Source organism: Danio rerio, chromosome 11, assembly GCF_052040795.2.
Source record: "Danio rerio strain M-AB ecotype USA chromosome 11, GRCz13ab, whole genome shotgun sequence".
NCBI classification, from domain to species: domain Eukaryota; kingdom Metazoa; phylum Chordata; class Actinopteri; order Cypriniformes; family Danionidae; genus Danio; species Danio rerio.
In genome coordinates this window covers 32,381,057-32,394,363 of record NC_141031.1, presented here as the reverse complement: position 1 = coordinate 32,394,363, position 13,307 = coordinate 32,381,057, and the positions used below count along the sequence as shown (strand labels likewise).

At 32.4% G+C, this 13,307-nt stretch overlaps 1 protein-coding gene across 2 annotated transcripts; it reads left to right on the top strand.

Moving 5' to 3' along the window:
- Positions 1 to 1,508: 1,508 nt before the first annotated feature.
- plekha3 (pleckstrin homology domain containing, family A (phosphoinositide binding specific) member 3) lies at positions 1,509 to 12,784 on the top strand. Of its 2 annotated transcripts, XM_087272028.1 has the most exons (9): positions 1,509 to 1,865; positions 4,685 to 4,778; positions 4,911 to 5,027; positions 5,114 to 5,269; positions 6,644 to 6,780; positions 7,515 to 7,685; positions 8,947 to 8,990; positions 9,093 to 9,202; positions 11,793 to 12,784. In XM_087272028.1, exons 2-9 carry the CDS (start codon positions 4,757 to 4,759, stop codon positions 11,912 to 11,914), a joined length of 879 nt encoding a protein of 292 aa, XP_087128154.1. In that variant the 5' UTR covers positions 1,509 to 1,865; positions 4,685 to 4,756; the 3' UTR covers positions 11,915 to 12,784.
- Positions 12,785 to 13,307: the final 523 nt, after the last annotated feature.

Genomic DNA, 13,307 nt, shown 5'->3' with positions numbered 1-13,307 from the left:
ATGCCCTTCCAGCTGCAACCCATAACTGGGAAACATCTATACACACTCATTCACACTCATACACTATGGACAATTTAGCTCACTCAATTCATATACCTCATGTCTTTGGACTGTGAGGGAAATCTGAACACCCGGAGGAAACCCACGCCAACATGGGAAGAACATGCAAACTCCACACAGAAACGCCAATTGACCCAGCTGAGGCTCAAACCAGAGACCTTCTTGATGTGAGGCGATCTTGCAGCCCTTTTGTACATTAATTCATCTACATTTTCTTGTTGGCTTAATTCCTTTATTAATCCGGGGTCGCCACAGCAGAATGAACCGCCAACTTATCCAGCAAGTTTTTACGCAGCTGATGCCCTTCCAGCTGCAACCCATCTCTGGGAAACATCCACACACACACATTTACACACACACTCATACCCTATGGACAATTTAGCCCATCCAATTCACCTGTATCGCATGTCTTTGGACTGTGGGGGAAACCGAAGCACCCGGAGGAAACCCACGCGAATGCAGGGAGAACATGCAAACTCCACACAGAAACGCCAACTGAGCCGAGGCTCAAACCAGCGACCCAGCGACCTTCTTGCTGTGAGGTGACAGCACTACTGCACCACTGCTTCGCCCTGTACATCCATTTATTATTATTATTTTGCTGTTTTTTTCTTATTCGATCTCATTTTCTAAATTTGATCTTTATGCAAAATAATAACATGTAAAGCATCTTGTAAAACTTTTGAAACTATTTGTTTTCTTAAGTTGAATTCACATCTAAACAATAAATTAACTGTTATAGAAATTTTGTAGTATCATTTTATTCTAGGTATTTATTTGGTGGCCCTCAGATTTCCTGGGGCGCTAACCGGCTGCTTATCTTGCTTATTTGTTAAATCCGGCACTTTACATCTATATAATATTTTAGGAACCTTACAGCAAGAGGGTCGCTAGTTCGAGCCCCAGCTGGGTCAGTTGGCATTTCTGTGTGGAGTTTGCATGTTCTCCCCATGTTGGTGTGGGTTTCCTTCGGTTTCCCCCACAGTCATGCACAGATATGTGCTATAGGTGAATTAGTGGTGTTTCCAGGAGTTGGGTTGTGGCTGGAAGGGCATCCGCTGGGTAAAAAATATGCTGGATGAGTTGGCGGTTCATTCCACTGTGGCAACCCCAGATTAATAAAGGTACTAAGCCGAAAAAAAAAATGAATGAAGATGGCGTAATTTTAGGAGTGAGTTAAATTCTATTTTAGAATGAGTAAAGGATGGGTAGTTATTTGTGAATTTCTGTTTGTGAATGAAAAGTTTGCTATATAAATTAGAAAAAAAATATTCCAGGGGTTTATCTTTTGGGTTATTATGGTTTAAAAAAAGGATTGTATTGGCAGAATCAAATATAGTAGTCCCAAGCAGTGACCAAAATTGCTTGGAAATTGGACAGTCAAAAAAAACAAACGTACCGATGTCTAGTGGAGCAGCTACACAGCGAAGAATCTCCACGTAAACGCCTCTTCCGGTTGAGGCTGTAAACAGTGATCTCATCCCTAATCTCTCTCCGTCTGTCTGCGTCTGCCATCGGCTGCATCTGCCAGCATGCGCAGATCTTCGTCGCCACAGAAATGACCGTCAAAACTTATATCGTTTTCTCGTTACATTAAGACCCGTTCTTTTGACACAATGCCGAGTAGCTGGGGGATCTTTGAGTTAGCCTGCAGGATGCTAGCATGCTAATTGGCCAGTAAAGGGGGCAAACAAGCAGCAGGCTGGTGCGAGCGCCGTTAAAGCTGCTTTAAGGTGTTTTCACCTGGTTTTCTGCTTGGAGAATAATGGAAGGAGTCCTTTATAAATGGACAAACTATATGACAGGTAAGAGTGACATGTAAAACACTTGAGCTGCTGTCAGACACGACTCTGCAAGTATTCACTCTGTCTTTTTTTCCTGACAGTTTGGCTGATATATGTAGGTTTGCTCTTTTGTGGTTCTTGCATTGCTTCTTTTTAAACCTGCTCTGTGACTTCAAGGTGTTTTTGAATGTTGTCGAATTAAAAATAACCACAAAATGTCATGTGTCAAACTGGTCCTGTCATGTGATGTTATGACACTTTATTATATGGAGTTACAAGACAAGTTGTAGTTACTGAGGCCATACCATCTGGAGTTATTAGGTTATTCCAAGATTGAGGTAAAGTTGGTTAAATGTTTGCACATTTGGACTTACTTCATAATAATACATTTTCATAAAAGTATTATTTGAAGTTTGAACATTCTAAAAAGGTAAATCACATTAGCAGCCAAAGACTATCAAAGTACAACATTGTTCACAGGCAGTTAAATAGTGCCAATGTTGTTTTAAAGTCATAGTTACATGTGATTTCAGACCAAAAATTCAAAGTACCATAGTGAATAATATAGGGATTGTCAGAAATGAGTGAATGTGCGAATATAAAACCAACTTTACCTCAGTTATTCCAAGGCATCTCATATCCGTTTTTCTTCCTTTAGACCCGTCTACTACAATGGTAGGGAAATGTTGTTTTTCACCAACCTCTTCAAACAAATCAATTCACTCTTTATTCCTTAGTGTAACTGTATCAGTTCCAAATGTACATTTTTAGTGGAACTCTTTTGTTCATGATATTGTTTGGCAAAAAAATATGGCAAATCCAAAATAGTTACTTAAATCACAAATAAGATAACAGAAGTTTATTTTAGAATTATACATCTTGCATATCCCGTTAATACTCTCTTAGTAAAATGCAAAACGATTTTGATACAAAATTTTCCCTTTGTAAGCAACTTTCTCTAGTTCACTTAATTTGGCAATGCAGTTTTTCTAATTTGGTGTAGAAAGATTTTTTTCTTTTTGTATTTATGTTGATAAAGATTTTTTCCTGGGAAATGCTTTGATAATTGCAAATAGGCATAGGATGATGAATGTTTTCAAGGTATATCGCGGTTTGGAAAAGTCAAGGTTTTAAAATCACCAACATTTTCTGCAATACCATTCCTAAGGTGTGTGTAAGATTTCTTTTTAAGTTTTTTAAGACAACAGTATCTCTAGCTGAAAAGTCATCCAAAGAAGCAGTTTTAAATTGTAAAGAAATTTGTGTTTTTAAAACAAATAAAGACAGCAGAAGTCAATGATTCATTTGATTTATTTAGCCTGACATGTTTAATTTTCCAAAATATTTTAAATATTTCTCAAAATAAAATAGTTTTTACTCAGACATTTTAAAATATATATATATTTTAGAGCAGTAATCGGTGAAACCATGATATTTTTATCCAAGGTTATCATATCGTCAGAATCTTATACCGGCCCACGCCTAATTGCAAAACAGAACCTTTACATAAAAAGAAAATATATTTCCTTATTGTTCTCATCTTATTAACAAAATGTTTTATACATAAATGTAAATTTACTAACCAAAAACCTTTTTTTTTATTTTGCTTACTGAATTGCAGTATTACTTTGAAGCTATTTCTAACTCTTTTACCCAAAATGCTTTAAAAACAACTGAAATTTGTCAATTATAATGTTTTTTCTTTAATGTGTGATGTATATACCCCTTCTTTTTGTTTTTGTTTCTTTTCATTTTATTTAAAAAGTACTGTGGTTGTAATTTTTCACATTTCACATAATAAAAAAGCACAAAAAAAAAAGTTAAAAAGTAAAAAGAAAAGGTAAAGTTGGTTGTATATTTGCACTTTTAGACATCCTCCTTAATAGTATAATTTCAGAAAAGTATTATTAAAAAATTCTAAATTGGAAAATCATATTAGCAACCAACGACTATCAAAGTACAACATTGTTCACAGTCAAACAAATAGTCTTAATGCTGTTTTGAAGTCATACTTACAGTTGAAGTCAGAATTATAGAAGAGAATATATTTTTTTCAACACATTTCTAAACATAACATTTTTAATAACTGATTTATTTTATCTTTGTCATGATGACAGTAAATAATATTTGACTAGATATTTTTCAAGACACTTCTATACAGCTTAAAGTGACATTTAACGGCTTAACTAGGTTAATTAGGTTAACTAGGCAGGTCAGGGTAATTAGGCAAGTTATTGTATAAGGATAGTTTGTTCTGTAGACTATCAGGAAAAAAAATTAGCTTTAAGGGGCTAATAGTTTTGACCTTAAAATGGGTTTAAAAAAATTTAAAAACAACATTTGTTCTAGCCAAAATAAAACAAATAAGACTTTCTCCAGAAGAAAAAAATATTATCAGACATACTGTTAAACCTTCCTTGCTCTGTTAAACATCATTTAGGAAATATAAAAAAAGAAAAGAAAAAAAATCAAAGGGGGGTAAATAATTCTGACTTCAACTGTACATGTGATTTCAAGCCAAATGTTCAAAGTACCATGGTAAACAATAAAGGGAACATTTAACAAGTAGTCACTGAAAGAATGTGCAAATATAAAATCAACTTTACCTCAATTAATTACATGCAGTTTCAGACCAAATATTCAAACTAGTGTGGTAAACAATATGTGACTGTTAAAATAAACAAATTTGCAAAAATAAAACCAACATTACCTCAGTGTTGCAGTTTAGAAAGTTCCCGAAAGTGCACTTTTTGCTGAATTGAATGTGTTTGCTTTTTTGGATTTTCATTCATTCATTCATTCATTCATTCATTCATTCATTCATTCTCTTTTTGGCTTAGTCCTTTTATTAATCAGGGGTCGCCACGGCGGAATGAAGTGCCAACTATTCCAGCACATGTTTTACACAGCGCATGCCCATCCAGCCGCAACCCAGTACTGGCAAATATCTCAGTTAAACTAAATTCACATAACATCTGTTGCTTTCATTTGTAAGTTGTTCTGGGAAAAAAAAGAAGTATGTGCCAAGTGATTAACGTAAATGTTTTGTGGTGTGTTTTCTGACAGGATGGCAGCCAAGGTGGTTTGTGCTGGACAATGGCATTATTTCCTATTATGATTCACAAGATGACGTGTGCAAAGGAAGCAAAGGCAGTATTAAGATGTCAGTGTGTGAAATTAAAGGTGAGGTTATTAGTTTCCTTCTGTCCTTACAAGAAAGGAAAACTGGTTATTTTTATGTCATCTTGGACTTCCTTGTGTTTTTCCAGTTCACCCGACTGACAACACGCGTCTGGAGCTCATCATACCAGGAGAGCAGCATTTTTATGTGAAGGCTGTAAATGCAGCCGAGAGGCAGAAGTGGCTGGTGGCTCTGGGAAGCTCCAAAGCCGGACTCATTGACACTCGAACCAAAAAAGAAAGGGGTGGGTTTTCGCTTATTATGTGCTCATATTTATATATCTTTGGGCGGTTATTGAAATGCCTTCTGTGCTTAGCTAAAGACTCAAGCAGAGGACAAATATACATAAAATGCCTGTATAGGGCTTATTGATCTGATTTTTGCAACTAAGATGTTTTATTTATATATTTAAAATGTTGATTAAATAATAAAAAATGTTCAATTGCTTAATTAATTAATTCTATTATAATATTAATAATAAATACAATTTAATTTCTAATATGCGCATGGATATTTATATGTATAATTTATTTTATAAAATAATTTGTGCATTATAATTTAAAATGTTTATTTACTTATTTATCCTAATTCACTCATTCATTTTCTTTTTGGCTTAGTTCCTTTATTAATCAGGGGTTGCCACAGTGGAATGAACCGCCAACTTATCCAGCATATGTTTTTTTTTTTACGAAGCGCATGCCCTTTCAGCTGCAACCCATCACTGGGAAACCTCCATACACACTCATTCACACACATACACGATGGACAATTTAGCTTAACCAATTCACCTGTTCCACGGAGTATTTATCCTAATAATAAATATAAGATGACAAATTATATTCTTTTAAAAAAAATGTTAGATCTTACAGACACACAAACAAACAAACAAACAAACACACACACATTGTAATTGTGTATTTAATCATAAGCATGTATAATAAAGGTTAAAATAACAACGAAAATATTTAAAATTGCTATTTTTGGCAATATAAAAAGATGAATAATTATTTAATTGTTAGTAACAAAAATTAAATATTTTTTTTATTTATTCTTAATTAAAATAATACAAAATACCTAGTAGATGACTAAACGCACCAATAAAATGTAAATAAAAAAATTATATTAACCCATAAAATATATACAATTTTTTTTTTATTTATTAATATGACTGAATGTATCAGTGAAATTAAGATAAAAATGTATGTTAACCCACGTAATCGTTTATATGTTAACCCATTTAATCATATACATTTCATTATAATTATATTACATTATATTATATTATATTATATTATATTATATTTTATTTTATTATGTTATGTTATATTAAATTACTATATAATTATGTATTACTAATGTTATCTTTTTAGAATATAGTGATGTTTTGTAATGAAATGTTTTATATATATATATATATATATATATATATATATATATATATATATATATATATATATATATATATATATATATATATATATATATATATATATGTCCAGTGCAGTAGGCTGTTCTGTAGTGAATTCATGTTTCTCAGTTGAACGCCAGTAGTCTTGCGTGCCAAGCAATGTGAAGGCCCATTAACAGTTGCATTTCCTCTTTTAATGGTTTTTTGCAGAGTTAACAGAAACCACAGAATCACTGAAAACCAAGATGTCGGAGCTGCGTCTGTACTGTGACTTACTAATGCAGCAAGTACACACTATTCAGGAGTCAGTCGAACAGCACGAAGAGCCGGCGGTGGCCAACACTGAGGTCAGACCACACTCCTCACTGCACTTAATACACACCTGTGTCAATGTCATGTCAAAAAGGTAGCATTTTACAAAATTAGATGTCAATTTCCACCATCAATCACCTTTTAAATGAATGATCAGGTAATGGATTCATTGTTTAATCAAAAAATGCAAGATGTGTGCACATTATTGCTGCCATGACAAGATGTATTTTTTTTAATTGTCCACTTTTAATGAATACAGAATTATACATTTTTAATATGGCGTAAACTCAGAAAAGTTCTAACATTTCTATCATGCATTACATAAAAAAATCTGAATAATTTGGCTCGTGTATATTTGTTTTTAGTTTATTGTATTTATTTTTAGTGAAGTTAAAATCATTGGCATTAAATTAAAATCGTTGGCATTAAAATAGCCATTTATGTTTCTGACAGTATTAAATAAAAATATATGATACAATAACAAGATATGCACATCACACGGGTTTCTACTGTAAATAAAAGGCTTATTATTATAATTATAAAAGAATTATAAAAGGAATTATTTAAATAATTAGGAATTTATTATTTTTTTATAAACTCTGCTGTACATATTTTGCACGTAAGCTGCATGCACCTCAAATATGAGACATTTATATTTAATTATCTGCCAGTAAGGTGTATCAATTTTAAGAGTTGTAGGCAATGAATTGAACCTTGATTAATCACTGGCATCCTTAATGGAGTTATATTTGTTTATCTGTTTGCCCAGACAAGGAACGAGGCGTCCTCATTACTAAGTGCCACCTGTGAAACCTTCATCAAAACACTGGAAGAATGTATGAAGATCGCCAACTCTAAGTTCAAGACTGACATGTTGCAGTCCAGTCCATCTGATTCCATAATGTCTCCTGTGTCCCCATCTCCTGTCCAGATGTCTCGGGTAAAAACAATAGCAGTTTACAAAAAAAAAAAAATTCTTTATTTAAAATAAAAAAATATAGAAATCTATTGTTATTATTATTATTATTATGCAATTTAAATATGATATTATATTTTAGATATTATTATTATAATATATATATATTTTTAATCTCTATCAATTCTTGTTGCTTTGTGTTTTTAAATAAAATATAAATGACATTTTTGCGAAATTATGTGTGCCTTAGAATTTTCTTGATGATTTTCATGACAATTCAAAACTGAAATTAATAAAAGAAATCTATAAAATTAATCAATCAATTAATTAAAAAAAAATGTATTTGTGGCATTATTGGAATGAAACTTTCTCCTGCTCCACTGTAATGTGAATTAAGGGGAAATATTTATTTGCAATCATAAAAATGTATTGTTATTGTTAATAACATAATTAATAACAATTTATTTATTATTAAGATATAGGTTTAGTATTATTGAAATACTATTGTAGTATTTATTCATATTTCCACTTATCGTTGATTTCAATGTTTACACTTTTTTATATCCTTTTGTTATATAATTTTTATTTTATTTCATTAAGTTGTCAAGGAAAAGCAACTTTTTATTTGCTTAATTCCATATTAATATTATTATCATATTTATATTTAATTTTATTCCAGATTTATTTCAATCAATAACAACAAAAAAATAAATTCACTAAATGCAACAACAACAGCAGTGGTCTGATGTGAATTGCTATTTTTTTACAGTTAAGGTCAGAATTATTAGCCCCCCTTTGAATTTTTTTTCTTTTTTAAATATTTCCCAAATTATGTTTAACAGAGCAAACAAATTTTCAAACTATGTCTGATAATATTTTTTCTTCTGGGGAAAGTCTTATTTGTTTTAATTTGGCTAGATTAAAAGCAGCTTTTAAAACATTTTGGGGACAAAATTATTAGCCACTTTAAGCTTTTTTTTTTTTCTACAGTCTACAGAACTAAACCTAGTTAAGCCTTTAAATGTCACTTTAAGCTGTATAGAAGTGTCTTGAAAAATATTCAGGAAAATAATATTTAGTGTCATCATGGCAAAGATAAAATAAATCAGTTATTAGAAATGAGTTATTAAAACTATTATGTTAAGAAATGTGTTGAAAAAATCTTCGCTCCGTAAACAGAAATTAGGGAAAAAAATAAACGTGGGGCTAATCATTCATGGGGGCTAATAATTCTGACTTCAGCTGTATATATTTTTTATTTATTTCGTTTTTGCTTGATTTTCAGATGAAGCGTTCGATCAGCCATCCTGGCACCTACAATTATGAAAGGTACAGCATGTTTCCACAACACAGAGCTCTTGTTTTGAGTCAAGACAGATTATGCTGTTAAATTGTGAGTTGCCATAAATGCAGGTTCTGTTTTCCTTCAAGGTCGAGTTTGCCAAAAGACTGTGTGGCGTTCCAGAAATCCAGTCAGAGGAGGACGAGGACATGCTCCGATACTGAAGCTCACAGCGACAGAGGACCTGACGACATAGAGCGTGAGTCACACACACCTCCACCTACATGCAGATCAATGAATGAGTCACAAACACTTGGGTTGTGCCAAACTTTGCTGAATCGTGGATGAATGAATATTGTAGTGTCGTATTAGCTCTGCAATATGAAAAATGTTGACTAAATTGTGGCAAAAAATAAGTAAATAAAATAAAACACTACGCTGAACGTGACATCTTGGTGTTTTCAGCATCATGTCAGCAGCTGCTCTCACACTCACTTCCAAAAGAAGCATTTTACTGTATACACAAAAACGTAATTGTCCTCATAATAACCTGTCACAATGAAAGTTTAATTTAAAGGTACTGTTTGCTCAAAAATTATTACTTTTTCATTATTCACTCATTCTTTACCTTTTTCCAAACTTTTTTTAGTTCCTTTTATTTGGAAAAAGGAGATATTTTGAAGAATGTTGAAAACTATTCGTCATTGGCTACTATAGTATTTGTTTTTCCTCCTATGGAAGTCAATGGTTATCAATTTCCAACATTTTTCAAAATACTTATTTTGTGTGAAGAAAGAAGAGTAGAAAGAAGCTCAAACAGGTTTCGAAGAAGTAAAGGGAGAGTAAATAGTGGGTAAATTCAAACCGTCCCTTTAAGAAAGAGATTTTGACAGAAATATAACATTATTATAGAGTAAATTATATTTCTAAAATTAATAATAATAATAATAAGGCACGGTGGTGCAGTGGTTAACACTGTTGCCTCATAGCAAGAAGGTCGCTGGTTTGAGTTCCAGCTGCGTCAGTTGACATTTCTATGTGGAGTTTGCATGGTCTCCCCGTATTCATGTGGGTTTCGTCAGGGTGCTCCGGTTTCCCCCATAGTCCAAAGACATGCACTATAGGTGAATTGAATGAACTAAATTGGCCGTAGTGCATGATTGCGAATGTGTGTATTGCTGTTTCCCAGTACTGGGTTGCAGCTGGAAGAGTATCCGCTGTGTAAGATAAGTTTTCAGTTCATTCCGCTGTGGCGACCCCTGATGAGTAAAGGGACCAAGCCGCAGTAAAATAAATGAATGAATAATAAGTAATAGTAATAATAAATATTATAAAAAAGTTATTTAGGGAACAATTACATGATTGGTCTTGTGTGTTTTAGTTTTAACTGAAATAAAGCTGAATTTGAGTAAATAGTTTTAATATTTTTTTTTGTTAAACTTAATGAGGTTTTTTTAAGTATCCCTGAATACACACTTTTTTAATCTGGCCTATTTGTGAAGTGTATGTGCATTTTTGATCTGTTTTTCTATTTACAATGTTCTGACTTGTATCTTTTAAGTATAAAGCACTTTGAGAAGTAAGTTTTAAAGGCACTATATAAAAATGAATTATCACTATTATTATTTCAGGTAACTGGATATGCCTTTTGATTACTGTCATTTATTTAAGTCATTAAAATATCCAGAAATCCATAAAAAATGTAATGGAAAAAAATAAAAATCACGTTGAGTAATGAAGTTTGCACTGCGCACTTGCGTTTTTCAAAAACTTTTTTTGGTGCATTAATCTTGTCAGTAATATTATTCAGAAGGTCATGATTCGCACTCATTAAATATTTGCTTTGTTTAGTTTTTTTTTTTTTCGGGACAATGCCTTTCTCAGTGTGTGACACAATCCTCTCACTTCACCCTTTTATCCCACAGTCAATCACATTACGTCATTAGTTAGATGGCCATTTAATAATTAAAAACAATCTCATTTTCATTTCAATGTACTATAATAAACCACACAAGAAATATTTACCTTCACCTTTAAGCTCACCTCTAACATTATTTCACAGGAAAATAAGGTCAATTATTATTACTATTATACCCTTATTCATGTCTACGTCAATGCAATGTAATTCTGACAGTACAAAACATTAAAAATACATTTTCATGTCATTACATGCTCAAAATCTATGATTCACAATATTATAGCTAAACAACAAACCTTTAAAGCAATACAGAAAGGTCCAATTCCTCATTCACTCCTCTTGCTGCAAGTTATTTGATTTTATGAATCCGGAACGTTTCTCTTTGTCAATATTTTATTCAGATTACCTCCTCTATGTGACTCAAATACTTCTTCAATTCCTATACATTCTTTTAATAAAAATAATAAATATAAAAATGGGGTTTCCTCTGCGTTCTCTGATTTCCTTTACAGTCTAAAGACATACGCTATAGGTGAATTGAATAAACTATGGCTTTAGCGTATGAGTGTGAATGAGTGTGTATGGATGTTTTCCAGTACTGGGTTGCAGCTGGAAGGACATCCACTGTGTAAACTGGATAAGTTGGTGGTTCATTCCACTGTGGTGACCACTGATAAATAAAGGGACAAAGCCGGAGAAAAAAGAATGGATGAATGAAAAAATAGGGAAATGCAAAGACTTCACTTAACTCTATTATTTATAAAGTCTGGCGGTCACATAATCAAGAATAAAGGGGTATTATTAATTTTAGAATGATAAACATGTGTTAGTATTTTATTGACTGAGTAGATTATGGAGTAAAAATATACTAAAAATGGAGTCTGGCAGTACCATAAAAAGCAATCACCGCACGTCTGTTGTGATTTTTCAGGCTTGATGTTTCACAGAGCAAACATCAACGGTGACTCCACTCCGAGTATCCCAGAAGAGGTTGGAACAAGCACAAAGTTCCTGTCGGAAACTGACACTCCGGAATCTGACCTTTCCCTCTGAACCACGCAGGACGACTTACGAGATGGGGAATAAAAGCGAAACACGTACTGCTGTGCAGTCACAGATTGCAGCATTATAGAGACAGATTTTACATAGTATTTCCTGATGATGATGAAGATGAAGAAGAATTTGGTGGCACTTTATAAAAACAGTAGTCGGATTTGAATGTTTATACTCTTCCAGGTATTTTAAGATATTCGTTTGCCTTGATGCTAAGATGTTTTTCCTTTTTTTGTGATAAATAATTATTGCCGTATCCCTTCAGTGAAGAGTTTGTACTGGATTTCTAATGTGTCGTGCAGATGCCTTTGTTAAATGGGAACCTTGCTGAGAGGTTTTTGTTACTGTGCCAAGGGGATGTGCTTACATGCTGACATTAACGTACATGTTTTTTCTTTTTTTTTTTATTCACTCAGCATGCAATGTTGTTCATTAGTTCATGATGCAGAATACATTTATTTATTTTTGTATATCACTAGAGTTTTCTCCTTCCCCCTAAAATTGTTTTTTTGCCTTAATTAATTCTTCGCATGGAGGAATTTGATCTATTAATTATTGTAATGTTTGGAAAAAAGTTATTAAAAAAGCTATAGCGGGATTATGTCCAAAGTGGGTTTTGTAAGTATGATTTTTAAAATTTATATATATATTATGCTCTGTAATCAGGAGCTTTTCAAAGGCAAAGAGGGAATTCATAATACAAATGTAGTTTGTGATTATTTGCTTTATTATTCACTCGGCATACAGTGTCTGTGCAATCTTTATTTATTCACACCAAAAAAAGTTTTTTTTGCCTTAATTAATTGCATAGAGGAATTTCTGGAAGCCAGTTTCTGCCATGAAAAAATAAATAAAAAGGAAATTGCAACATTTTATTTGAACATTTTTATATTTTACAATTTTCACTTTTTTCAAGTTTATATGTTGCCAACTTTTTGATCATGATTCAGTTTGTATTTTATGTGTGTGTGTGTGTGTGTGTGTGTGTGTGTGTGTGTGTGTGTGTGTGTGTGTGTGTGTGTGTGTGTATATATATATATATATATATATATATATATATATATATATATATATATATATATATATATATATATATGTGTATGTATGTATGTAGTTGACAACTTGATCATTTGCAAAAGTGGCAGAAGGTAGTTTTTTTTTTTTTGTAAGATTGGCCTGCCCAGTCACCAGTATGAACATTATTGAGCATGTCCGAGATAAGATGGAGGAGGCATTGATGATGAATTCAAAGAATCTTAATGAACTCTGGGAGTCCTGCAAGAACACTTTCTTTGCCATTCCAGATGACTTTATTAATCAGTTATTTGAGTCATTGCAGAGGTGTATGGATACAGTTCTCTAAGTTCATGGGGTCATACACAATATTTATTCT

Coding starts and splice junctions, on each gene's coding strand:
- plekha3 (XM_087272028.1), top strand. CDS start 4,757: ATGCCCATCCAGCCGCAACCCA. Junction 5,270..6,643: donor TCGAACCAAAAAAGAAAGGG/GTGGGTTTTCGC, acceptor GGTTTTTTGCAG/AGTTAACAGAAACCACAGAA. Junction 9,203..11,792: donor AGGACCTGACGACATAGAGC/GTGAGTCACACA, acceptor GTGATTTTTCAG/GCTTGATGTTTCACAGAGCA.